Source organism: Pantherophis guttatus, chromosome 7 (assembly GCF_059756535.1).
Source record: "Pantherophis guttatus breed Tessera chromosome 7, ASM5975653v1, whole genome shotgun sequence".
In the NCBI taxonomy this organism is placed as follows: Eukaryota; Metazoa; Chordata; class Lepidosauria; order Squamata; family Colubridae; genus Pantherophis; species Pantherophis guttatus.
In genome coordinates this window covers 87075037-87103018 of record NC_142069.1, presented here as the reverse complement: position 1 = coordinate 87103018, position 27982 = coordinate 87075037, and the positions used below count along the sequence as shown (strand labels likewise).

The window sequence follows — 27982 nt, the reverse complement described above, 5'->3', positions numbered from 1 at the left end:
AGAATAGAATAGAATAGAATAGAATAGAATAGAATAGAATATTTTATTGGCCAAGTGTGATTGGACACACGAGGAATTTGTCTTGGTGCATCTACCAAGGCATTATATAGTACGTTAACTTTATGTTATCAACTTGTCTTTTTGGAAATCGGAGGACAACTAATAAGATTCCCCTTTAGAGAGAGAGAGAGAGAGAGAAAAACAGAATAGAAAAGTCTTAAAAGTAGACATGAACAGACATGTCTATCCTTTCCAATCTCTATGGTCAAATGCGACGCGCGACAGAGTGTAGGCCGGCGCCCTTTTATGTCGTCACGGCCGCAGCTGGGTTCTTCTTGGTGCCAGCATGGAAGGAGTGAAAAGTATTCCCGAGACGGGGACGGCAGCTCTTTCCGAGCCGGGTCCTGGGGAGCTCCTGGGAGATGGTGAGGAAGAAAGGCCGGGGACGAAGGGAAGGGTCTGCCCTGGTTGTTAGCGGGGTTTTAATTACTTTACTCCCCCCCCCCAAAAAAAGACCCCTTGGGGTTCACCGGCATTCACTATCTGCCTAGTAGGGGGCTGCAAAAGCCTTTGGGCGTCGCTAGGTGGCAGCCGAGAGTCAATAGTTGCTTGCAATCCTCCTAAGGCAGTGTGTGGTCCGAAGTGGCCCACTTGAAGTCGGGTGGACTTCAACTCCCAGAATTCCTCAGCCAGCATTGCTTGGTCGCTGCCACGCATGCGTCACAATGGAGACAAATGCGATGCAATGCAATGGGGAATTCTGGGAGTTGAAGTCCACCGGTCTTCACATGGCCAAGCTTCAAATGGCTAGGTGGCTCAGTGGCAAAGACACTGAGCTTGTCAATCAGAACGCTTGGCCGTTCGGCGGTTCAAATCCCTAGTGCGTGGGCAGGGGGTTGGACTAGATGACCTCCTAAGTCGCTTCCAATTCTGTTACTGTTACTTCAACTCCCAGAATTCTCAGGCCAGCACTGCTGGCCAATGGAGTCAGTGCAATGCAATGGGGGAATTCTGGGAGTTGAAGTCCACCGGTCTTCAAATGGTCAAGCTTCAAATGACTTCAACTCCCAGAATTCCCCAGCTGGCATTGCTGGCCGCTGCCATGCCATGCAATCATACGTTACAATGGAGTCAATGTAGTGCCATGGGGAATTCTGGGAGTTGAAATATGTTTGAATATTATTCAGTGTTCAAATATTCGACATAGAATTCTGGGAGTTTGAAGTCATTTGAAGCCTGGCCATTTGAAGACGGGTGGACTTCAACTCCCAGAATTCCCCAGCCAGCACTATTGGCTGCTGCTATGCAATGCAGTCCTGCGCTACAATGGAGTCGGTGCAATGCAACGGGGAATTCTGGGAGTCGAAGTCCACCCGTCTTCAAATGGCCAAGCTTCAAATGACTTTTAACTCCCAGAATTCCACATTGCCTTGCATTGTCTCCATTTTGATGCATGATTGCATTGGCATGGCAGCAGCCAGTAATGCTGGCTGGGGAATTCTGGGAGTTGAAGTCCACCCGTCTTCAAGTGGCTAAGCTTGACCAACACTGCACTGCCAACTCTCTCTGTGGTACTATTTGTTGCAGGCCCTAAAAATTTAAACCCCCTTGTAGGATTTCATCTCTGTGTTTCATGTTCCTAATTCGGTTTCGAAGATCGAAGGGACCTTGGAGGTCTTCTAGTCCAACCCCCTGCTTAGTCAGGAAACCCATATTTTGAAGGGAACCTCTTGGTCTTAAAGCTTTATTCTAAATTTCTTTGTTCTGCATAGAGCAAACTCAAAAATGACTCTTGATTCTCTCTGAGCAAGCAAAAAAGGAAGCAAACTTTTCTTGTTTTCTTTTGCTTCTGCGTCCCTTTCAGAATGTTACGTGGATTTTTTGCGGGAAGATTTTGATGTGAAGGCATATACCTCTCAATCCATCCACCAGGCTGTTATTGCTGAACAATTGGCAAAGCTCGCTCAAGGGATCAGCCAGCTAGATAAAGAGCTCCACTTGCAAGTAAGTACTTATTTGTATTACTAATTAAAGGTAGACGTGAAATAAAAGAATGATAAGAGCGTTGCTTTTGATCTAATGGATGGACAGTCGTGTATCGCAATTTGTTGACCGTTCCAAATTAATACAGGTGTTCCGTAAAAACAGGAGATTGGCTGCTTTGAGACTGAAAAAATAAGACACGAAGCTTTTATCTAATCTTGCGTATCGTATTCCTCAAGCGTGTTTTAGTATTGGGTTAGTATCAGTTCACTTTGAATGAAATATTGAGATCAATAGAGAGTTGTCGGGAAGTCTTAACATTTAGCATTGGAGATGCAAAATCTGGACAGAATCGTAAGAACTTTGCCACATGTTCTGGTCTCAGACATCAGATTCTGTCGCAGTTGTCTGTCTGTCCTGGTATGTATGTATGTATGTATGTATGTATGTATGTATGTATGCATGCATATGTATGTATGTATTTTCTTTCTTTCTCTCTCTCTCTCTCTCTCTCTCTCTCCATCCACCCACCCATCCATCTATCCATCAATCAGTTTCTCCATCCGTCTGTCTGTCCATCCAGCTATGCATCATCTGTCAGTCTATCTAGCTATCTCTCCATCCATCCATCCATTCACCTATCCATCCATCTCTCTGTCCATTCAGTTATCCATCCATTATCTATCTATCTATCTATCTATCTATCTATCTATCTATCTATCTATCTACCTGCCTACCTGCCTTTCTACCTAACAATAGCAATAGCACTTAGACTTATATACCACTTTATAGTGCTTTGCAGGCCTCTCTCAGTGGTTTACAGAGTCAGCCTATTGCCCCCAACAATCTGGGTCCTCATTTGACCCACCTCGGAAGGATGGAAGGCTGAGTCAACCTTGAGCCTGGTGAGATTTGAACTGCCAAATTGCAGGCAGCCGGCAGCCAGCAGAAGTAGCTTGCAGTACTGCACTCTAACCACTGCGCCACCGTGGCTAACTAGGTACCTAACTACCTAACTACCTTCTACCTTCCTGCCCATTTATGTAGTTTACTTAGCTGCCTATCTTTCAAATATGAATCTTGGCAATCTACAGTACAACAATTAAAAACAGGTCTAAAATAATAATGAAAAATAATCCAACGTGAATGTAAACAAAGGAGAATGGACCAATATCCTATACATAATACCACCACCTTACGGGCTCCCTATTTCCATGGGATCCATAAGCCTGCTGGGAAATCCATGGTTTGAGAGAGGCCAATAGGATCTTTTTAAATACTTCTAAAACATAAGCTTTTTAAAGCTTCTGATTGATATTTTCACCTTTTAGGTAGTTGCAAGGCATGAGGACTTGTTGGCACAAGCGACTGGCATAGAATCTTTGGAAGGTAAGTAACTTTCGTTGATTATACAATTTATTGCGCGCCTACAAATGTGCGTAAATGTAGGCCTTCTAATGGGTGCCTCGGTCTTATGTTCTAAATCATTATTTCTCAACCTTATGAACTTCAAACTTTGTGGACCTCAACTCCCAGAATTCCTCAGCCAGCCAAAGTTGTAACTAAATAAACTGTTGTGAATCAAGCAGCACCTGTATTCTCTGTTTTTTGGCCCCTTTCAAACAACCTGTACAACGAGTTGTACTTATTTATATTGCCAGCAGGTGGCGCAGTTCTTCACCGATTTCCCGCACGTACGGTAACTTTTCTGCCTGCGTGGAAATATTGTTCTATAGAAAACAACGGAGAATCAGTATTTGCAAGCAATCTATAATACAGATTTGGATAATAGCGTTTTAATAAGCGAGAAAGCGCTTACAGTACACAAACTAATAAATATAATTGTGTTTCAAGAATATTTTTAGCACAGGGGTTCTTGCTTGGCTGTTACCAAACAGGAAACAGCTTCAGAACTAGAGAAAAAATAAAGATCCAAGAGAGGAATATGGGAGGCAGGGGAAGAAACAAACAATTAAAGCTTTAAAACGGGCAAGAGACGACGGATAGAAACGGAGCATTTTTAAATATAATAGTGCTATAAGTAAAAGAGTAGGAATGGATAATAGAGAGAGGGGGATTAATGGAATATACATTTTTATATCATAAGGTGAAATAATAACAAGAGGGGAAGCTAGAATTTGAACGATGGTATTATTAAGCATGTTTGAATAATATGGTGATTGGCATAAAAATAACATATTGAATATTGAATAATTAAATAATGGAAGATTATAATTTAAGATAAACGTGTGTATTACTATTAGAACTATATAAGCTTGTCAACTCTAGTAAATATGATGAATATTATTTTATTTGTACTAAAATGTAAGCCACTCAGGTGCCACACTGTTCGCACATTGATATGTTTGTAAAAAATAAAAATAAAAAACTTGAAGAAAAAAAAAGAATTAGAGAAAAAAAATGGAGTTTGCTCTTATTTTTATATACTAGTGCCGGGATGGCGAACGTACGACACGCGTGCCACAGGTGGCACGCAGAGCCATATCGGTGGGCACGTGAGCATTGCCCTAGTTCAGCTGATTTTGGGGCCTTCCGGGCCCACTGGAATTCGGGAAACAGGCTACTTCCGGCCTCCAGATAGCCTCTGGGGGGGATGGGGAAGGCTGTTTTCGCCCTCCCCAGGCTCCAAAAAAGTCTCTGGAGTCTAGGGAGGGCGAAAAATGGGCCTACTGGGCCCACCATGCCATCTCGTGCCAAAAGTGGGGAGAGTGCACGGGTGTTGCGCGCGCATGTGTATGAGGGGTGGGGCACACTGAATTATGGGTGTGGGCACACGTGGGTGCAACCCCCCCCGCTCCCCCCGCTTTTGGCACACGACAGCCAAAAGGTTCACCATCACTTGTCTGTCATTTACTTACTACTCAAAAGACACAATTAAGAAGCCCAAAGGGGGGAAAAAAGACCCCAAAAACCTCCTCACCAGTAATCAACACCCACATAAACCGAGATTAACACCAAGATTAACACTAGACCAAGAAGGGAACAATATCCCAATTAAGGAACTGCCAGTACAGACAAACAAGCTAACAATAAACCACAACCTAATGAAGAAACCGCTAACATCCACTCCATTGACAGGGCAAGACACTGGGATATGAATATAGACAGAGAGCAAACCCTACTGGCTGCTATTTTATTTATTTTATTTATTTTGTCGCATTTCTATGCCGCCCCACTCCCGAGGGACTCTGGGCGGCTTACAACAGAGAATAAAACAATGCAACAATATCCTATACAAAAGTTAAAAGAAGACATTAAAACATTAAAACGTTAAAACACATACACTCCAATTTGTGGCCGGGTCTCGTAAGATCACTATAACGAGATCAACGGCCCCAGGCCTGCCGGAAGAGCCAGGTCTTCACCGCTTTCCGGACTGCCAATAGGGTGGGGGTGGTCCGGAGTTCAGGAGGTAATTGGTTCCAGAGAGCCGGGGCAGCCACAGAGAAGGCCCTCCCCTGCGGGCCCGCCAGCCGACATTGTTTAGCTGACGGGACCCGGAGGAGACCGACTCTGTGGGATCTTACCGGTCGCTGGGAGCTATGTGGTAGGAGGCGGTCTCGAAGATAGCCTGGCCCTGAGCCATGTAGGGCTTTAAAGGTAATAACCAACACCTTGAATTGCGCCCGGAGCCCGGAGCCCGATAGGGAGCCAGTGCAGCTCGCGGAGAATTGGTGTAATGTGGGTGTATCTAGGGGCACCCACTATAACTCATCAGATAGCACTGATGATGTTATTTAGTTGGGCAATGAAATGTCTGTAAGAAAACCACCAAGCTCGGAGAGAAACCAACAAACTCACAATTTATTTTTTCACAAACACAATGGGGCAGTAAAATCAGACGTTGCAGAGAACCGGAGAAGGGTGCGTGGGCTATTTTCAAAAAATCTGAACCGGTGAATAATTTTCTGCCATTTAGGAAATGTTCAGGCCAATCAAGCCAGAATTAACACAGTATTGTGAAGTCCTGTAATTAGGCTACAGGGGGTCCTCGACTTACGACCACAATTAGGCCCAAAATTTCCATGGCTTAGGAAGACGGTCGTTAAGTGAGTTTCGCCCCCTTTTATGACCTTTCTGGCCCCAATTGTTAGGCGAATTGCTGCCGTTGATAGTAACACGGGTTGTTACGTGAATCTGGCTTCCCCGTTGGTTTTGCGTGTTAGAAGGTCACAAAAGGCGATCGCTGCAACCGTCATATATACGAGTCAGTTGGCAAGCGTCTGAATTTTGATCACGTGACCATGGGGATTGTTGCAACGGTCGTAAGTGTGAAAAACGTTTATGAGTCACTTTTTTTCAGTGCCACCGCCACTTCAAACGGTCACTAAGCAAATGGTTGTAAGTTGAGGACGATACCTGTAAACGCTGCAGGATATCCTGGTTATTGATATCAAACGCCTCTGAGGATTGGAGGATCAGAAGGCGTTTGCTGTGTCCATCTTTTTATTACGAACCAGAGATAAATTCCCTGTGTGTCCAATCACACTTGGTCTATAAATAACTCTATATTCTATTCTATTCCATTCCATTCCATTCCATTCCACTCCACTCCACTCCACTCCACTCCACTCCACTCCACTCCTATTCTATTCTATTCTATTCTATTCTATTCTATTCTATTCTATTCTATTCTATTCTATTCTATTCTATTCCATTCCATTCCATTCCATTCCACTCCGTATTTTCTGTTCTGTTCCATTCCATATATTCTATTCAATTCCATTCCATATTTTTTATTCTGTTCTGTTCCGTTCCATATATTCTATTCTGTTTTCTGTTCTGTTCTGTTCCATTTCATATATTCCTATTCTATTCTATTCTATTTTATTCTATTCTATTCCATTCCATTCCATTCCATTCCATTCCATTCCATTCCACTCCACTCCACTCCACTCCACTCCACTCCACTCCGTATTTTCTGCTCTGTTCTGTTCCGTTCCATATATTCTGTTCTGTTCCGTTCTGTTCCATTCCATATATTCCTATTCTATTCTATTCTATTCTATTCTATTCTATTCCATTCCATTCCATTCCATTCCATTCCATTCCATTCCACTCCGTATTTTCTGTTCTGTTCCATTCCATATATTCTATTCAATTCCATTCTATATTTTTTATTCTGTTCTGTTCCGTTCCATATATTCTATTCTGTTTTCTGTTCTGTTCTGTTCTGTTCCATTTCATATATTCCTATTCTATTCTATTCTATTCTATTCCACTCCACTCCACTCGACTCCACTCCGTATTTTCTGCTCTGTTCTGTTCCATTCCATATATTCTGTTCTGTTCCGTTCTGTTCCATTCCATATATTCTATTCTATTCTATTTTCTAATCTGTTCTGTTCTGTTCCGTTCCATGTATTCTATTCTATTCTATTCTATTCTATTCTATTCTATTCTATTCTATTCTATTCTATTCTATTCTATTCTATTCCATTCCATTCCATTCCATTCCATTCCATATGTTCTGTTCCGTCCCGTCCCGTCCCGTCCTACAGCTGTTTCAGCCTCCGAATTGAGCCTGTTTTCATACTGAAAATTTTAAATCAGTCCTGGAAGACGTATTAGGTGGCAAACCTAATAACATACACTTTCCGTTCGGTTAAATAATGCATGATATTGAGTCTGAATCCTGTCTCCTTTATGTGTAAGTGAGTAAGCATTGACAAACGTGTGGGTTGACAAATACTTACCGCCTCATGTCCGTATGCTGAGCCTTCTTGGGTCCATATATAGAATTGGACTCCTACAGAAAAATGACTTTATACTTTGGATGGCATCTGCAGCCTGAAAGGTACATCTGAAAAATGTGTGAACATTTAATTATTGTAGCCTTCGTTGGGAGGAAAACACCAAAAAGGGTCTTTTGATAACCGAACGCTATTAAAAATATTAGTGTTTTCCTGTTTAGCTTGAGTGGTTTTTCTTTTTCCATTTGGAGAGGTATTTCTGCCCTGTTACTAGCTTGTTGCAAATCCGTTCTTACATAATGAACTGTGCTTCCCTTAAGAATCGTTTTCTTTTAAGCAATTTCAAAATTACTTTTAAATTAAAAAAAAAAAATAAATACATCGCCTTTACAGGATACCCCTAATCTGTTCAATGTTACAAATTCTCAGCTCAACTATCAATCAGAATAGAGCCGGTAAGAGGGCTCCAACTCAACTCCAACTCAAGCAGGAGACTCTATACCATTTCAGACAGGTGGCAGTCCAGTCTCTTCTTAAAAATCTCCAGTGATGGAGCATCCACAACTTCTGGTGGCAAGCAGTTCCACTGGTTAATTGTTCTCACCAGAAGTGGCATTCAGCCGGTTCGGACCGGTTCACCGGAACCGGTAGCAGAAATCTGCTCCATGCCATCCTATTTAGGTATGTTTAGTTTCGATTAGCTTCCATCCATTGTTTCTTGTCCTGCCTTCTGATGCATCTTATATTAATTTAGCAAGTCATTTAATGGTATTTTTATATTTACTATAAACTTAGCAGATCATTTAATAGCAGAAAACCTGTTAGTAAGTTTCTCCTTAATTCCAGGTTGCTTCTCTCCTTGATTAGTTTCCATCTATTGTTTCTTGCCTTTGGATGCTTTTTATATTAACTTAGCAGGTCATTTAATGGTATTTTTATATTAACTCCAAATTTAGCAGGTCATTTAATAGCAGAAAACTCCTTTTTGGCTTAATCTGAAGATTTATCAAATCTAGCAGTTTGCTCTCAAGGAAATCAGTTCCATGCCTACTACAGCAATGTTTTTTTTTTTCAATCTTGGCAACTTTGAAGTTGCGTGGACTTCAACTCCCAGAATTCCCCAGCCAGCACTAACTTACCGGAATATCACACCTAACACACAATCCACTGACATTTGCTTAAATACCGTTTCCTTTTCATCCAGTAACTGATTGAAGATTGCTTGAAGGCATTCAAGAATATTCTCTTTTTTTTTTTTTCCCTGTTAATGGAAAGCTTGAAAAATTCTGGATTATCCCTCTTGGCTTTAGATTCTGAGCTGCGGGATTTGAACAGATCGACCTGCTAGGATTTAGCTTCTTCTGTTGGGTCCCCTTTCCAGATCCTGAATATTTTCCTTTACATAAAGGAAATACATACGTAACGCTTGGATTCTTAATGAATGAGTGTTTGCCTTGATATTCAGCTGCCAGGGGCCGAGATACTGATTAAAAATAAAAAAACAGAAATAAATTTAGAAGGCATTGCGCTGCTTGGCTGTACATTTTGTCGATTTTGACAACAATTTTATTTCCGGAATATATTTACCGTGAGATTTGGATGATTTAAGTTTAATCAGCTTGCTATTATTAGATGAAAAGGGACGCGGTGGCTCAGCGGCTAAGACGCTGAGCTTGTCGATCGAAAGGTCGGCAGTTCAGCGGTTCGAATCCCTAGTGCCACGTAACGGGGTGAGCTCCCGTGACTTGTCTCAGTCTCGGCCAACCTAGCAGTTCGAAAGCACGTAAAAAACGCAAGTAGAAAAAATAGGGACCACCTTTGGTGGGAAGGGAACAGCGTCCCGTGCGCCTTTGGCGTTGAGTCATGCAGGCCACATGACCACGGAGACGTCTTCGGACAGCGCTGGCTCTTCGGCTTTGAAACGGAGATGAGCACCGCCCCCTAGAGTCGGGAACGACTAGCAAATATGTGCGAGGGGAACCTTTACCTTATTATTATATTTGGTTGCATCACCTCCAGTAGAGATTTTTTTTTTTGCAAACCAAGAACAATTCCGGGTGCTCTGATTTTTGAATATAAACGAAGTGGGTCGTAGCATGTAGAAAGATTAATCTGTTGAATTGCCTATTTTCCTCTTCATCTATTTGATGGATGCCCTCCCCTCACCCAAAAGAGCCAACCCCTGTTCTTTTTCTGTCAAAAGTTGGACCTGCAAACTGCCAGCAAAGCTTTGTAAAATGCACTATCGCTGCTATTAATAGTAAGAGCTGTCAGCAGACCAAGGGTGTCTGAGTAACGGGGTTCATATATTTTAGCCCTGCTGTTAACAGCCACTTGTCTTGGATTGATTGATGGTTCTGGACTGAGATTAGGTTTGGATTCGAGCGCATCGCAGGTTGTTGTTTTTTTTCCAGTCGCGGAGGAATTTCTAGTGCTCTCTGAGCTTGCTTGTTTTTTGTTTTTGTTTTTTTGCAGACGTTTCGTGATCCTAACTAGGTATGATCATCGCTAGCACTGATGATGTTACCTAGTATGGTAATGAAACGTTTGTAAGAAAACAAGCAAGCTTAGAGGGCACCAAGGACCCCTCGTGTCAACCCTGAGCTACAAATATTATCCTTTATTACCTCTTATCTATATCAGGGGTGTCAAACTCAGGGGCCCGGGGGCCGGATCTGACCTGTGGGGTGCTTAGATATGGCCTATGTGGCCGCCCTGGAAACAGAGAAGGACTGGCCTGTTGTGCCTCTGCAAGTGAAAATGGAGCTCCGGAGGGCCGCACACGGCTGCACCTTCCCGAGTTCCGTTTTCGCTGGCAGAGCCGTGATTCACTTAACAACTCTGAGGAGGAAGATCATAAAATGGGGCAAAAACCGCTGAACAAACGTCTCATTTAGTGACGTAAATTTTGGGCTCACTCGTGGTCCTGCTCGCCGTCGCAATTGAGCCCAACGTTCATGTTGCTAAGCGAGACAGTTCTTAAGTGAGTTTCGCCCCGTTTTACGGCCTGCCTGGCCACCGTTGTTAAGCGAATCCCTGCCGTTGTTCAGTGAGTCACATGTTGATTAAGCGAACGTGGCTTCCCCGTTAACTTTTTCCTCAGAAGGTCGCAAAAGGCGATCCCCGGAACGCTGCGACCATCATAAAGACGAGTCAGCTGCCAAGTGTCTGAATTTTTATCACGTAACCGCGGTTATGCAGCAACGGTCATAAGTGTGAAAAAAAGTCGCTTTTTTCAGTGCCGTTGTAACTTTGAACCGTCCCTAAAGGAACCGTTGTCAGCCAAGGATTACCTGTATTATAAATTCTGCAATTTCCTAACTTATTTTAAGTTTTTTTCCTCAACTGGGGAAAAAAACCCACCCAGCTTTCTTTCACATGAGGTAGTTATTTTGATCGGTTCTTCTATCTTTGGTTACAGGTGTTCTCGAAATGATGCAGACCAGAATCAGTGCCCTGCAGAGTACCGTTGACAGGTATGCCAAGATCTGTATCCCGTCATTGGAAGTTTTTAAATTCTCGTGCATCACCCACGTTTCTAAAACACGGTTCCTTTTTCGCTTTAGGATCAAAGGCAAGATTATCGATCCCTACAACAAAATCGTATCCCGCACGGCGCAGCTAGCAAGGCTTCAGGTAAGTTATACTCTCTTCTCTCTCCTTCTTCAAAAATGTTCTTTTTTCCCTCTCCTTTTGGGCTGCAAAAGAGTATTTCGGACATCTGAAGAACAATGGCACGAGAAACAGATGCGAAGGATATTTTTTACAACAGGGTTTTTGTGACTTCCAACATGGGAGTGAATTAATGATGGACAGAGATAACCGGATTGTTTTTTTTCTGGAGGGCTCTGCAGGGTTGCTATAGTTACTTGTTCGAGAAAAGGGGAAAACACTCCCAGAATAAATAATTAAAATCATTGCATAAGAATGGTGAACATTAAAAGAAAAAAAAAATCCTCTCAGAGGAGAGGAAATAAAACAAAACAAAAAAAAAACAATGCAAGCAGAAAGGAAATTTTTTACGTGGCAAAATTTGTAAAAAGCGCATTTACACACACACACACACACACACACACACACACACACACACACATATATATATATATATATATATATATATATATATATATATATATATATTTGTAGGTCTTTGGTTATTCGGGTTTTCTCCCGCGTAAAATTGGAGGTTTATATATATATTTCCCAGAACCTTTCCTCAGTTAGTTATTCGTTGCCTTTCCAAGTCAGATTTTTAGCAAGGTTTGCCTCGTTTTAAATTTAGTTGTAGCTTCGGTTTAGAATTTGGTCCTCACTTCCCAAGATTTACAAAAAAAATAAAATGACATTTTCTGAGATTCGTGGAAACCAAATTGAAAATAGTATTTGGCATGATGAAAATCCGCGGAGAATCTTTTTTTAAAAAACCCCTGACATAATATTAAAAATTGCTGTGTGTCAATCATTGTTAATTGTTGACAGTTGGGGGGGGGGTGTTTGTCAAAAAATCCCGTGTTTTTCAGAATTAATGTCCCTTTTTCTCCAGCTTCGTGCTATTATATTGTGATGAATGGACATAATTCTCACTTTTTTTCAATTCCTCGCAGTAGACGGTAGGAAGGAGTAGGAATTAACTCTTATAAAAAGAGGCATTATTTCTTTATGTACAGACACAACGTCTTCGACTTACGACCGCAATAGAGCCCAGAATTTCTGTCGCTATGCGAGACATTTTTAAATAAATAACTTTATTGTCATTGTACGTGTATACACAGTATACCCATACAACGAAATTCACTTAACACCCAAAGACCAGGTCCAACACACATAACAATCCCCAAACACACCCCCACCCACCACAATTTCCCCACCCCTCAACCACCCAAACATCCACACAACAGATCAAGTAATACTGTCCAACAGCTCACTGATGGTGGCCCTTTAGTTCATTGTTGAGTGCAATTATAGCTCTGGGATAAAAACTATTCAGAAAAACGTGTGGTCCGAGTTTAAATTGTTCCGTATCTTCTGCCAGAAGGCAACAGTCCAAAAAGATTGTAAACAGGATGGGAAGAGTCTCTGGGAATGTTACGCAACTCCCTCAAACAGCGAGATTGTTTGAGAATTGTTAAGTGAATTTTACTCCATTTTATGACCTTCCTTGCCACAATTGTTAGGAGAGCTGATCGTAACACGGTTGTTAAGTGAATCTAGCTTCCCTGTTGACTTTGCTCGTCAGAAGGTCACAAAAGGAGAATCACTGCAGACGTCATAAATATGAGTCAGTGGCCAAATGTCTGAAGTTTGATCACGTGTTGAAGGGGATGCTGCAACAGTTGTAAGTGTGAAAAATGCTCAAGAGTCACTTTTTTCAGCCCTGTTGTAACTTCGAACGGTCATTAAATGAACTGTTGTAAGTCGAGGACTACCTGTAGCAAGGAATAAGCTTTATAAAAAGAAGCATTCTTTCTTTTTCTTTTTTTAAATAATTTTTATTGAACTTTTGACTTTTAAAAAACAAAATAAAGAAAAATACAACAAAAACAAAAACACGTTAAAAACACATAACAAGCATAACATTACATCATATATTATTTTACAGCTTACCGTATCGGCATGGATATATATTCTCTATTTTTATTCAATTGTTCATCTACGTACTTATATTTACATTTGTTTCTGTTTACACAACTCATCACTATCAGGTTAACACTATTCAGGAATTTACACTTCCTAGTTTCAAGCATTATTTCTTTATGTACTATCTTAGTTCTGCTGTATTTCCCTTTAGCACTTTAAAAAACTCTAGGTCCCCTTGATATCGTGCCTAAAATAGACTAACAGAGTTGGAAGGGACCTTGGAGGTCATCTAGTCCAACCCCCCGCCCAAGCAGGAGACCCTGCCTATACCATTTCTGACGATGACAGTCCAGTCTCTTCTTGAAAGCTTCCAGTGATGAAGCTCCCACAACTTCTGTTCCACGGGTTGATTGTTCCCACTGTCAGAAAATTCCTCCTTATTTCCAGGTTGAATCTCTCGTTGGTCAGTTTCCATCCATTATTCCTTGTCTGGCTTTGGGGTGCTTTGAAAAATAGCTTGACCCCCTTCCTCCTCTCTGTGGCAGCCCCTCAAATATTGGAAGACTGCTATCATGTCTCCCCTGGTCCTTCTCTTCACTAGACTAGCCGTGCCCAGTTCCTGCAACTGTTCTTCGTATGTTTTATCCTCATCATCTTGGTTGCTCTTCTCTGCACTTTTTCTGGAGTCTCAGCATCTTTTTTTTTATAGTGTGGTGAAACAAAACTGGATGCAGGATTCCAAGTGTGGCCTTACTAAGGCTTTACAGAGGGGTATTAGTACCTCCCTTGATCTTGATTGTGTGTCCCTTTGTTAATGCAATTTAGGATTGCATTGGCTTTTTTGGCCGCCGCCGCACACCGTTAACTCATATTTAATTGGTTGTCCGCTAAAACTCCAAGATCCCTCTCACAGTTACTGCTATTACAAGACCGTCTTCTGCCACCGGTAGCCTCCCACCGACCAGTACGCTCCCACAGAGAGGGCCTCCTCAGGGTGCCGTCGGCCAGACAATGCCGGCTGGCGGCCCCCAGGGGGAGAGCATTCTCTGTGGGGGCATCTACCCTCTGGAACGAGTTGCCCCTAGAGATACGGTGGATCCCTGACCTTCGTGCTTTCCGAACTGCCCTAAAGACGTTTTTGTTTCATCAAGCCGGGCTGGCCTGACCTACTCTTTTTTAAAAAAAATTGTTTTAAAAATTAGGGGTTTTAATATAGGGTTTTTAACTATGGGCCAAATTGATTTAATTGGATTTTAATATTGTTTTAAATTTTGTATCTCTGTATTTTATTTGCTCGCTGTTCACCGCCCCGAATCCCTGGGGAGAGGGGGCGGTATATAAATATAATAAACTAACTAACTAACTATTAAGCCTGGTTTCACCCGGTCTAGGGGTGGGTTCTACTTACTTTTACCATCAGTTTGCAACGGGATTGCGCATGCGCGCGAGCTTCTGCATATGCACAGATCACTGATGACGACATCCAGGGTGGGGGGTGGGGCTCCCGCTGGTTTTACTATCGGTTCTTGCGAACCGATCCAAACCGGGGGCATCCCACCACTGATCCAGTCTATATCTGTACTTTTGGTTTTTCTTGCCTGAGTGTAAGAGTTTACTTTTCTCTACATTGGATTTCATTTTGTTAGATAGGGCCCAGGGTTCAAGTCTGCCAAGATCCATCTTAAGATGATAATTGTGGTTAAACAGAGAAAAATTGACAAATCTTTAACATTTCAGGCTTGTACGGCAAGATTAACGCAATTGTATTTTCCCCGTATCCAATTCAACTGCATCAAGCATCGTCAGACCTCAAACAATAGCTTTGTCCTAAATTTTTATTTAGTGTTTAATGACGAACTGATATCTACCTACCATCAGTTAAATTAAAATCATGGTCTTTCCTTTCACAGCTAGCCCTGGACTTACAACGGTTCACTTTAGCGACCGTTCAAAGTTACCACGGCACTGAAAAAGGCGACCATTAGGGGCATTTTTCGCACATAACGACCGTTGCGGCATCCCCGTGGTCACCTGATCAAAATTCAGACGCTTGGCATTTGACTCATATTTATGACTGTGCTGGGGTCACCTGATCCCCTTTTGCGACTTCCAAGTCAATGGGGGGAAGGCAGATTCCCTTAACCAACCGTGTTATTAATGTAACCACCGTGGCGGTTCGCTTAACAGCAGTGGCAAGAAAGGTTGTAAAATGGGGAAATGTAACATTTGACAAATGTCTCACTTAATAACAGAAATTTGGGGCTCGATTGTGGTCGTAAGTCGAGGGCTACCTGTATTTCTCTTTCTAATCTCCTCTTGGGAGGTTACATTAATATGAAAAGCATATTATAAAATACAGAAAACTGTGATGGAGCCAGAGAGAGTGTTTTTCACTCGGCAATTTTAATAATAATAAAAAAAGAGTGGTGCGGTGGCCTAGAGGCGGAGCTCTTGCCTCACGATGAGGAGGCTGTGAGTTCAATCCTAGGTAGAGGCAGACATTTCTCTCTCTCTCACACTGAAAATATATCTGCTGAACAAAACTCCTCATTGTCAACAGGAAGGGCATCCGGCCATTCAAACACTCTGCTAGCTCCATTCAGTTGCCCAGACTTCACCCCGCAAGGGATTAAGGGGTCGTTCAATGATGATGATGAATTTTATTACATATATATATATATATATATGTGTGTGTGTGTGTGTGTGTGTGTGTGTGTGTGTGTGTGTGTCTTTTTCTTTTTCGTAGGCTTTTATGTGCATATTCTTTCTAGCCAGGTTTTACCTACGTAAGCTAAGATGTTCTACAGCCCTGGTTCTGTGAAATCTCATTCACAAGTTTCTGGGCTTTTTATTTCTAGCTGACAAACAGCAACTCTTCATCAGTGAGCCACACCCTCTTCTCAGGTATCCTCCCTGTAAAGGTACAATGTGTCTTTTTCTTTTTCGTAGGCTTTTATGTGCATATTCTTTCTAGACACATTGTACCTTTACAGGGAGGATACCTGAGAAGAGGGTGTGGCTCACTGATGACGCCTTACAAGGCAGAAATAGCTATCTGAGTCTCCCAGAGAGCAACACAGAGTTGCTGTTTGTCAGCTAGAAATAAAAAGCCCAGAAACTTGTGAATGAGATTTCACAGAACCAGGGCTGTAGAACACCTTAGCTTACGTAGGTAAAACCTGGCTAGAAAGAATATGCATATATATATAGGCCTCTCTTTTCTTCGTGTTCTTTTCCTTGCCAGATTGTTTGTTTAGCTGTTGATATGCCAGGCTTGTGATAGCGGGACCGTTGATTTACTTTGAAGGGCCAAAATTCCTCATACGAACCAGCGGCCTATATAAAATCACAAGCGACTAAAAGCAGCTTTTTAAAAAAAATAATCTGCTTTTAGAATCATTTTTATAGCTGGAATCTTTCAAGCTTGCCTGCCTTTTCAAACCCTATATGGATCTTTGAGAACGCAAAGGTTGTCAGATATCAAAAACATATAAGAACTTCATTCACTTATTTGTAGAATTCACCCCCTGCCTTGGAAAATACTATAAAACGCAATTCTCGCGTAGTTCAGTTCTCGTACTCTTTTGAGCTTTTTTCCCATCCTTCGTGCGATTTGTATGTTCGCGCATCTTAGGCAAGCTCGGTTACTCCAATTACACATTAAAGGAGGAAAGGGTTTGCTTTAAATAACGGATTAAAATCATGACGTTAATTACCATGGAAGAAAATCCCTCTCTTTGTAATTGCATAATTTATTCAGTGGTGCAAACAATTAAAATGTACTGGTTTGGAACGAAAGGGAGCCATTACGGTACCGAGGAACGTAATCCAAATCCTGTCGTTGTACAATCCACAGGTTTTGTAGCGCTGAGTGGGTTTAGAACTGCAATTGTGCTGTGAATGATTTATGCTGGTGCCTCCATACACATAATTAAAGTCATTAAGCAAGTTCATTTAGCTGAAGATTTAATTGCAGAAAACTAGTTGGTGGAAAGGGTGCCACTTCTCCTTGTCATGTATTTGAAAGTCACGCTATGCTGGTAATTGATGAACAAGCACACTGGCTTTTGAAGTGTTACTACGAGGAGTAAATTGAGGGGCATCCACTTCGGTTTGACATTCGGAGTTTGGCATTTCATCTCCACGGTTTAATATTGAAATGGTGAGCGACACGCACAAAATAAATAAGATCAGGCTCCAGATTTGTGACCCTGACCAGTTTGGATGAACTAATCCTGATTTAGATGAAGTAGAAAACGGATTAGTGAAGAGGGCTATGCCGTTGGCCTCCTTGTGAATGAGAAAGGGAAGGGAAGGGAAGGGAAGGGAAGGGAAAGGAAAGGAAAGGAAAGGAAAGGAAAGGAAAGGAAAGGAAAGGAAAGGAGAAAGGAAAGGAAAGGAAAGGAAAGGAAAGGAAAGGAAAGGAGGAAAGGAAAGGAGGATAGGATAGGGGAAAAGGAAGGGAAGGGAAGGGAAGGAAGGGAAGGGGAAAGGAAAGGAAGGAAAGAAAGGAAAGGAAAGGAGATTAGTGAAGAGGGCTATGCTGTTGTCCTCCTTGTGAATGAGAAAGGAAGAGAAAGGGGAAGGGGAAGGGGAAGGGGAAGGGGAAGGGGAAGAGATAGGATAGGATAGGATAGGATAGGATAGGATAGGATAGGATAGGATAGGATAGGATAGGGGAAAGGGAAGGAAGGTAAGGGGAAAGGAAAGGAAAGGAGAAAGAGGAGGAAAGGAAAGGAAAGAAGAAAGGAAAGGGGAAAGGAAAGGAGAAAGAGGAGGAAAGGAAAGGAAAGAAGAAAGGACAGGAAAGGAGAAAAGAATGGGAAGGGTAGGGAAGAAAGAAAAGAGAAAAGAAAAGAAAAAGGGAAGAGGGGAAAGGAAAGAAAGGAAGCTTTATGTACAATATCTATACCACTAAATTCTAGTTTAACATTACATCTTAATTACATCACAACAAAATGTTCCCATTACGGCTTCATATTCTAAATATGATTCATATTTAGTAGGACATCGTATTTTTCACTGTTAAACCTCAAGCACTTCACATAGTCCGCCCTAGTTCCTTGTTACAGACAAAGAGTCCGCATAAGTGATCGTCTTTGATACAGGGATTACCGGAGTCAGCTTTAAGAGATCATGAGTATATACTATATATGTTGTAGTGGTGTACTGAAATATAATGTAAACCAGGTTATTATTATTTTTTTTACATAGCAAAGTATAACTATGTGTTCATCCGCTATATAAGAGTAGAAGAATCTAGTGCAGGGGGTCCCAACCTTTTCTATACCTCTCACCCCTAGAACGCTTCTGATAGATCCTCGCGCCCCTCAAAAAAATAAATAATTATATGCATATAATTATACATATACACTATAAGTTTGAAACTGACGCGGAAAAGCCGTGCTTCCTAGCTCCCATCGGATGACAATTTCCTGACAGTGAGAACAATTAATCAGTGGAACAACCTGAAGTTGCAAAAGCTCCAACACTGGAAGTTTTTAAGAAGAGGTTGGATAACCATTTGTCTGAAGTGGTGTAGGGTTTCCTGTCTAAGCAGGGGGTTGGATTAAAAGTCCTCCAACCTGCTTAGGCAGGAAACCCTATACCACTTCAGACAAATGGTTGTCCAATCTCTTCTTAAAAACTTCCAGTGTTGGAGCATCCACAACTTCTGGTGGCAAGTTGTTCCACTGATTAATTGTTCTAATTGTCAGAAAATTCCTCCTTAGTTCTAAGTTGCTTCTCTCCTTGATTAGTTTCCACCCATTGCTTCTTGTCCTGCCCTCAGATGCTTTGTAGAATAGCTTGACTCCCTCTTCTTTGTGGCAGCCCCTGAGATATTAGAAGACTGCTATCATGTCTCCCCTAGTCCTTCTTTTCATTAAAGTAGACATACCCAGTTCCAGCAACCGTTCATCGTATGTTTTAGCCTCCAGTCCAGTGGTGGGATTCAGCCAGTTCGCACCTATTCGGGAAAACCGGTTGTTAACTTTCTAAGCAGTTCGGAGAACCGGTTGTCGGAAGAAATCTTATTTTGTTTTTTCCCATTTTACAGTGCTAATCCTGTAAGGAAGGCAGGAAGGAAACATTCTGGTGTTATTTCTAGCCTAATCTTTATTGCCCTGGTTACAGAAACTGCCTCTCTGGTTAACCCTTGTTACATTGTAACAGCTAAGGTAAAGCGCCCATCGATGTGAGTGACATTGAGTTGACCATGCCCACACGGTCACATGACCACCGAGCCACGCCTACCCAGCTGGTCATTAGGCAGAGAACCAGTTGTTAAATGATTTGAATCCCACCACTGCTCCAATTCCCCTAATCATCTTCGTTGCTCTTCTCTGCACTGTTTCTAGAGTCTCCACATCTTTTTTACATCATGGCGACCAAAACTGGATTCCAAGTATGGCCTTACCAAGGCATTATAAAGTGGTATTAACACTTCACGTGATCTTGATTCTATTCCTCTGTTTATGCAGACTAGAACTGTGTTGGCTTTTTTTTGGGCATATTGAATAACACACGCTTAATTCAATGTTTTCCTCTCAAGGCTGCTTGCGACCTGCTGAGGAGAATAATACGGATTTTATACCTCAGCAAAAGACTTCAAGGCCAGCTTCAAGGTGGAAGCCGGGAAATCACCAAAGCTGCTCAGAGTCTCAATGAACTCGGTAAGTCCAGTGGGTCGGGGTTTTTTTTGTTGTTGTTGTTTGTTTTTTTAAGATCGTGTGTTTGCCAATTGTGTGGGTTTTCTTCAGAAAAAAAAATCTCGAACGATTCGAGGTGGATTTTCTTTTATTTGAAAAATCGTGTCAATATGAGTCTTCGTGTTGTGGCCCGTCAGTGGCCAGTGGAGCTGGTGGCAGACTCAGAAAGTGAGGAGGTTGGGGAGGAACATGGGCCAGTCCTGGAGTCTGGGGAAGGCTCTGACGAGTGCTCTGCGTCAGAGGCAGAGAGGGGGCCAGGGCCGTCTGACAGTTGTCAGCTGCCTTCGGAGTCGGACATCAGTGGGGCAGAAGAACAGCTGGAACCTGTTCCCAGCATGCGCATTCGCAGAGCTGCCAGAAGAAGGGAACAGCTAAGGAACAAGGGCCGACTCAGGAGTAAAGCCACAGGTGGATGGTGAATGGCCCTCCCAAAGGGAATAAAAGAGGAGCGAAAGGGGAGTGGAGTTTGCAGGAGACAATTAGTTCGTTTAATTGGTTCATGACTCTCCATGAATCCTTGTCAAGTTTTGAAGATATCGGCCTGGCAGCTCTCCAAGCCAGATAAGGTCTGTGACTGTGAATTCTCCCTTGAAAGACTTTGCTGGATGTGAATGAGAGGAATTCACAGTAACTTAATAAAAAGTTTTGTTTTTTGTTGGGAGAAGGAGTTTGCTTTTAGGTTGGAACACTTCGGAAGTTAGCCATACTTAACGTTTCGTTGTATGTTTCTCAGAATTGTCGTGGGAACAGAACAGAAACTTGTCAGATCGATTTTTAGATATTGTGGATATTGCTTGGATGCTTTACAGGTCTAGTCCTTGACATATGACCAAAATCGAGCCGCACATGTCTATCCCTAAGGGAGGCTTCATTTGTGAAGTGAGTTTTGCCCCCATTTTACGACCTTTCCTGACACAGTTGTTAAGCGAATCATCTGCGGTTGTTAAATTAATAACCCGGTTGTTAAGTGAATCTGACTTCCTCATGGACTTTTCCTTGTCGGAAGGTCGCAAAAAGGGATCACACGATCTTGGGACACTTGCAAACGTCATAAATACGAGGCAGTTGCCGAGCATCTGAATTTTGATTGCGTGACCACGGGGATGCTGTAAGGGTCATAAGTGTGAAAATGGCCATAAGTCACTGCCTTCAGTGCCATTTTAATGGGCATTAAATGAATGGTTGTTAAGTCAAGAATTGGACATATGTTGGTTTTTTTAAAAAAAAGAAAAATCAAAGTACTTTCTGCACAATAGTAAGGGAACATCCTTTGCACAAAGACTCATCTTTGTCAATTTCTCAGCTCCAGTGGCCTTCATTTTGCGGATTATTGATGTGGTGTCATCGAAAACTGACAGCCTACACTGACAAGAATTGCTCTTGTTTGTCACTCTGCAAGTTCTTAGGGAAGAGAATGTTTGAAGGACCTTGAAACAGAAGTTAATGTGTCTCAGTTGGGTGCGGTGTTGAATTGTAAACTTTAATATTTCAGTATAGTAAGAACATAAGGGACACGGTGGCTGAGTGGCTAAGACGCTGAGCTTGTCGATCGAAAGGTCGGCAGTTCAGCGGTTCGAATCTCTAGTGCCGCGTAATGGGGTGAGCTCCCGTGACTTGTCCCAGCTTCTGCCAACCTAGCAGTTCGAAAGCACGTAAAAAATGCAAGTAGAAAAATAGGGACCCCCTTTGATGGGAAGGGAACAGCGTTCCGTGCGCCTTTGGCGTTGAGTCATGCCGGCCACATGATCACGGAGACGTCTTGGACAGCGCTGGCTCTTCGGTTCAGAAACGGAGATGAGCACTGCCCCCTAGAGTGGGGAACGACTAGCACGTATGTGCGAGGGGAACCTTATAGTGAGAACGCAAAGGGGCTCTACATTTTCAACAGATCAGGATAATTGGGTTACTGATTTTAATTTGGTATTGTGTTGTGATTTGTATTGAAGTTGTCATTTTGTAAGCCGCCTTGAGTCCCTAGGGAGAAAGGCGGCATATAAATTGCAATAAATAAATAAATAAATAAATTCTCTTAAACCAAGTTAGTCCTGGGGTAATATGTTTATCAATTTGCAGTGAATGATGAGTGAAGATTGAACCTACATTTCTTGCTTGCTCTTATTCTTGTGCCCACAAAAAAATCCCCTCAAATCTATTTGGTAGGCTTCTGGGGAAAATTGACTTAAATTTTAATTTTCCTTTAAAAGTTTTTAAAATGGCTTTACTTATCCTAAATAATAAATAGCTGCTTTGTTGAAAGGGAAGTCTTAATGAGATTAGGGTTTTCTAGTTGTAGCTCTGAGATTGTCTCAAATTTTTTTTTCAATGTACGTGTTTTGTCTTCATTAGAATAGAATTTATTCTTGAATGCGAACTTTTGAAAATGGAAGCAAAGCAAAGCTCATTCATGCATTAATTAGATAGCTGCTAGAGTATGTCGTAGGAGATTAAAAGTACATTTTAATGAAGAATAGAATAGAATAGAATAGAATAGAATAGAATAGAATAGAATAGAATAGAATAGAATAGAATAGAATAGAATAGAATAGAATAACAAGAGTTGGAAGGGGCCTTGGAGGTCTTCTAGTCCAACCCCCGCTTGGGCAGGAAACCCTACACCACTTCAGACAAATGGTTATCCAACATCTTCTTAAAAACCTCCAGTGTTGGAGCACCCACAATTTATGGTGGCAAGCAGTTCCACTGATTAATTGTTCTCACTGTCAGGAAATTTCTGCTTAATTGATGGTCGGAACTCTCTTTGATCCAAATGAAGAAAGAAAGAGAGAAAGAGAGGTGGGGGGAGGAAGGAAGGAAAGAAGGAAGGAAGGAAAGAGAAAAGAGAAAGAAAGAAGGAAGGAAGGAAGGAAGGAAAGAGAAAAGAGAAAGAAAGAAGGAAGGAAGGAAAGAGAAAAGAGAAAGAAAGAAGGAAGGAAAGAAGGAAAGAGAAAAGAGAAAGAAGGAAGGAAGGAAGGAAGGAAGGAAGGAAGGAAGGAAGGAAAGAAAGAAAGAAAGAAAGAAAGAAAGAAAGAAAGAAAGAAAGAAAGAAAGAAAGAAAGGCAAGATGGCAGCCACAATGGTATATTGCTCTGCTTTTTATGTGTGATGGACAGAGCCAGTGGTGGGTTTCAAAAATTTTTACTACCGGTTCTGTGGGTGTGGCTTGGTGGGCGTGGCATGGCTTGGTGGGTGTGGCAGGAGAAGAATACTATAAAATCTCCATTCCTTCCTCAATCCAGGGGAAGGTTACTGCAAAATCCCCATTTCCTCACGATCAGCTGGGACTCGGGAGGCAGAGAATAGATGGGGGTGGGGCCAGTCAGAATTTTTACTACCGGTTCTCCGAACTACTCAAAATTTCCGCTACCGGTTCTCCAGAACTGGTCAGAACCTACTGAATACCAGCTCTGGACTGAGTCATGTATTGTGGCTGCCATATGGATTTTTTTTTCTTTTCTTAACCATATCCCACAGATAGATACTGATTAGCTGCTTCTATGAGTGCGCCATTGATTTTATTCCTGGCAGTTTTTCTTAGGAAAGATTAAAACAGAAGTAAAATTGACAGCCTTCGATGTTTTCTAATGGAGCATCTGTGGAATATGATCGCTGCTTTCTTTTCATAGGGTTTTTAAAACAATTTTTTTTAGAAAATTCGGCTTTTGTAACACTAGATTTACATCAGTGGTGGGTTCCTCCCAGTTCGGCCCGGTTCCACTGAGCCGGTAGCGGCGACGATATGACGTCACCGAACCGGTTCTTCCCCCCCCCGTGCCCCCCGCTACCCCGCGTTATTCTTACCTTTTATTTGGCCCCACCCCCAATCTATTCGCTGCCTCCCGAGTCCCAGCTTGCCGCGGGGCTTCAAAGGGCTGCCCTACAGCTGATCAGTGTTAAAAGGCAGTGTGGTGGTAGACTGGTGCCTCCAAAAACAAATGAGTAGACCGTAGAATTGTCACATGACCATCAAGCCACGCCCACAAAATAAGCCACGCCCACAGAACCGGTAGTAAAAAAATTTAGAACCCACCCCTGATTTACATGGATAGAGTCCAAGTTTACTACTTCATTGTATTCTGCCTATAATACAGGAATCTTCTCGCCCTTTCAGGAATTAACTCTGAAAACAGGACAGGTAGTCTGCGACCACAACTTAGCTTAAAAAATGTCCGTTGCTAAACGAGACAGTTGTTAAGTGACTTTCATCCCTTTTTACAACCTTTCTTGCCACAGTTGCTAAGGGAATCATTGCAGCTGGTAAGTTAGTAACACGGTTGTTAGTAAATCTGGCTTCCCCGTTGACTTTGCTTGTCAGAAGGTGGCAAAAGTTGATCATGTGACCCTGGGACACTGCCACCGTCATAAATATGAATCGGTTGCCAAGCGTCCGAATTTCGATCATGTGACCGAGGAGGATGCCGCAATGGTCGTAAGTGTGAAAACAGTCACAAGTCACTTTTTTTCAGTGCTGTGGTTAGTCCGAACGGTCACTCAACGGATGGTTGTAAGCCCAGGACTACAGGTAACACAATTACCCAGCAAACAAATTTGCAAAACTCCAAGGTTGTGGCTGTTTGAGAGTTAAGACTGGTAAGCTGTGGCTTAATCGTATGATTAAATTATGTATCTATGGCAGCTTGGCAGCCTAGAACATAAATAGCCATGTATCTCACTAAGCATATCGTGAAAATGTTCGCAAGCCTTTCGTTCCCATGCCGTAGTCTTAGAGCAGGGGTGTCCAACTCAAGGCCCGTGGGCCAGATGCGGCCCACAAGGTGCTTAGATCTGGCGCGTGGGGCCGCCTTGGAAATAGTGAAGGACCAGCCTGTGGTGCCTCTGCCAGCCAAAACAGAGCTCGCGAGGGCCGCGTCCCAAGCTCTGTTTTGGCTGGCAGAGGGTTGCAGAAAGCCATCCCAGCGGGAAACAGAGCTTGCAAGGGCCACGCATGCCCCCCCCGAGCTCCGTTTTCGCTGGCAGAGGATTGCAGGAGGCGGTCCCAGCCGAAAACAGAGCTTGCAAGGGCCATGGGTGCCCCCCCCCCGAGCTCTGTTTTCACTGGCAGAGGGTTGCAGGAGGCCATCCCAGCCGAAAACAGAGCTTGCAAGGGCCACGTGTGCCCCCCCGAGCTCCGTTTTCGCTGGCAGAGGATTGCAGGAGGCCGTCCCAACCAAAAACAGAGCTTGCAAGGGCCACACATGCCTCCCCAAGCTCTGTTTTCGCTGGTAGAGGGTTGCAGGAGGCTGTCCCAGAGGGAAACAGAGCTTGCAAGGGCCTCGCGTGCCCCCCCGAGCTCTCTTTTCACTGGCAGAGCATTGCAGGAGGCTGTCCCAGCTGAAAACAGAGCTTGCAAGGGCCATGCGTGCCCCCCCGAGCTCTGTTTTCGCTGGCAGAGGGTTGCAGGAGGCCATCCCAGCCAAAAACAGAGCTTGCAAGGGCCACGCGTGCCCCCCCGAGCTCTGTTTTTGCTGGCAGAGCATTGCAGGAGGCCGTCCCAGCCAAAAACAGAGCTTGCAAGGGCCACACATGTCTCCCCAAGCTCTGTTTTCGCTGGTAGAGGGTTGCAGGAGGCTGTCCCAGCGGGAAACAGAGCTTGCAAGGGCCACACATGCCCCCCCGAGCTCCGTTTTTGCTGGCAGAGGGTTGCAGGAGGCCATCCCAGCCGAAAACAGAGCTTGCAAAGGCCACATGTGCCCACCCCCCAGCTCCATTTTTGCTGGCAGAGAGTTGCAGGAGGTCATCACAGTGGAAAACAGAACTCAGGAGCCCGTTTTCTCTGTCAGAGCGCTCGGGCCACCACAGGCAACCCCGACACGAGTGACGTAGAGCTGGCCACGCCCCCCCACCCCAAGATCAAACACAACCCTGATGCGGCCCTCAATGAAATCGAGTTTGACACCCCCGTCTTAGAGTAACTGGAACTTTTGGTTTCTGATCATCTGATCGTCCACCAACCATATTTAGAATAGAATAGGATTGAATTTTTTATTGGCCAAGTGTGATTGGACACACAAGGAATTTGTCTTGCTGCTCCCCCTGGGCTCCCCCTGCTTTTGGCACACAATGGCCCGGTGGGCCTGGTAGGTCTGATTTTTGCCCTCCCCAGGTTCCGGAGGCTTTTTGGGGGGAGGGGACCGGAAGTCGGGAAACATGCCATTTCCCGCCCCCGGAGGGCCTCCTGGGGGTGAGGAAGGCCGTTTTAGCCCTCCCCAGGCTCCTAGAAAGCCTCTGAAGCCTCGGGAGAGTGAAAAACGGGCCTCCCCCCCCCCCGGAGGCCCTCCCGCTGGAGCTGAGCTAGGACAACACTTGCGTGCCCACTGATATGGCTCCGTGTGCCACCTGTGGCACGTGTGCCACAGGTTTGCCATCACGGTACTTTAGTTTAAAAACACTTGGAGAAGCAAACATTTATCTTTTTTATAAACAGAGTAACAGAGTTGGAAGGGGGCCCATAATTTACTACATTTTAGGAGAGGAGGAGAGGGGAGGGGAGGGGAGGGGAGGGGAGGGGAGGGGAGGGGAGGGGAGGAGAGGAGAGGAGAAGAGAAGAGAAGAGAAGAGAAGAGAAGAGAAGAGAAGAGAAGAGAAGAGAAGAGAAGAGAAGAGAAGAGTTGGAAGGGGCCTTGGAGGTCTTCTAGTCCAACCCCCTGCTTAGGCAGGAAATCTTTCCATTTCAGACAAATTGGTTGTACAGTCTCTTCTTAAAAAAAATTCCAGTGTTGGAGCATAAGATGATTATAGATAAGATATTGTAATCATCAACCCTTTCGGAGGCTAACCCTGTTCAGGACGTAAGAGTAAGAATTGTATCTTGATATAATTTATATCGATATATAGAAGAATAAGATAAGGATGAGTAGGACATTGGGTGGGTTCTTTCCTTTCCTAAAGCAAATGGATTTTTGACCCTTGAAAAAGGTTTTTGACCGATAAACAGGTAATTGTTTTAAATTGGACGAAGGACCACTGAGGTACCGATTAATTGTTTAGATTGGCCGACGGATGCTTTCTAACGTTCTGTGTAAAAATAATCCTCATTGGGTAGTTTGACCCTGCAGCATTTTAGAATGGATGTCAAAGGGAGTTGGGTATTGCAAAATTGGAATGACCTTGAGTAAATTTTATTGGGGAACACAAAAGTCATCTTTAAAACACGGAGTGGTTTGGGAAAGATCAAAGATAATAGGAGACCCAGCTTGGTCCAGTGGTTAAGGCACCAGGGTGGAAAACAGGAGACGGGAGTTCTAGTCCCGCCTTCGGCATGAAAGCTTACTGGGTGACATTGGGCCAATCACCAGGAGATTGTGAATTCTAAACCCTCCTTAGCTGTGAAAGCCAGCTGTGTGACGTTGGGCCAATCACAAGGAGACCGTGAGTTCTAGTCCCGCCTTAGCCATGAAAGACAACTGGGTGACGTTGGACCAATCACCAGGAGATTGTGAATTCTAGACCCGCCTTAGCCATGAAAGACAACTGGGTGACATTGGACCAATCACCAGGGTATTGTGAATTCTAGACCCGCCTTAGCCATGAAAGCCAGCTGGGTGACATTGGGCCAATCACCAGGAGACTGTGAGTTCTAGTCCCACCTTAGCCATGAAGCCAGCTGGGTGACGCTGGGCCAATCACCAGGAGATTGTGAATTCTAGTCCCGCCTTAGGCATGAAAGCCAACTGGGTGACGTTGGGCCAATAACCAGAGACTGTGAGTTCTAGTCCCACCTTAGCCATGAAGCCAGCTGTGTGACGTTGAGCCAATCACAAGGAGACCGTGAGTTCTAGTCCCACGTTAGCCGTGAAGCCAGCTGGGTGATGTTGGACCAATCACCAGGGGATTGTGAATTCTAGACCCGCCTTAGCCATGAAAGACAACTGGGTGACATTGGACCAATCACCAGGGTATTGTGAATTCTAGACCCGCCTTAGCCATGAAAGTCAACTGGGTGACGCTGGACCAATCACCAGGAGATTGTGAATTCTAGACCCGCCTTAGGCATGAAAGCCA

General features: G+C 43.5%; 1 protein-coding gene across 1 annotated transcript in view; it reads left to right on the top strand.

Annotated features, from left to right (window-relative positions):
• Window positions 1-271: 271 nt before the first annotated feature.
• COG5 (component of oligomeric golgi complex 5) overlaps window positions 272-27982 on the top strand; it is a 156658-nt gene continuing 128947 nt past the window's right edge. The window contains exons 1-6 of the mRNA XM_060692686.2: window positions 272-425; window positions 1865-2004; window positions 3315-3372; window positions 11119-11173; window positions 11264-11333; window positions 19828-19948. Coding sequence (XP_060548669.1) covers window positions 347-425; window positions 1865-2004; window positions 3315-3372; window positions 11119-11173; window positions 11264-11333; window positions 19828-19948 — 523 coding nt within the window. The 5' untranslated portion in view covers window positions 272-346. The remainder of the gene's footprint in view (window positions 426-1864; window positions 2005-3314; window positions 3373-11118; window positions 11174-11263; window positions 11334-19827; window positions 19949-27982) is intronic.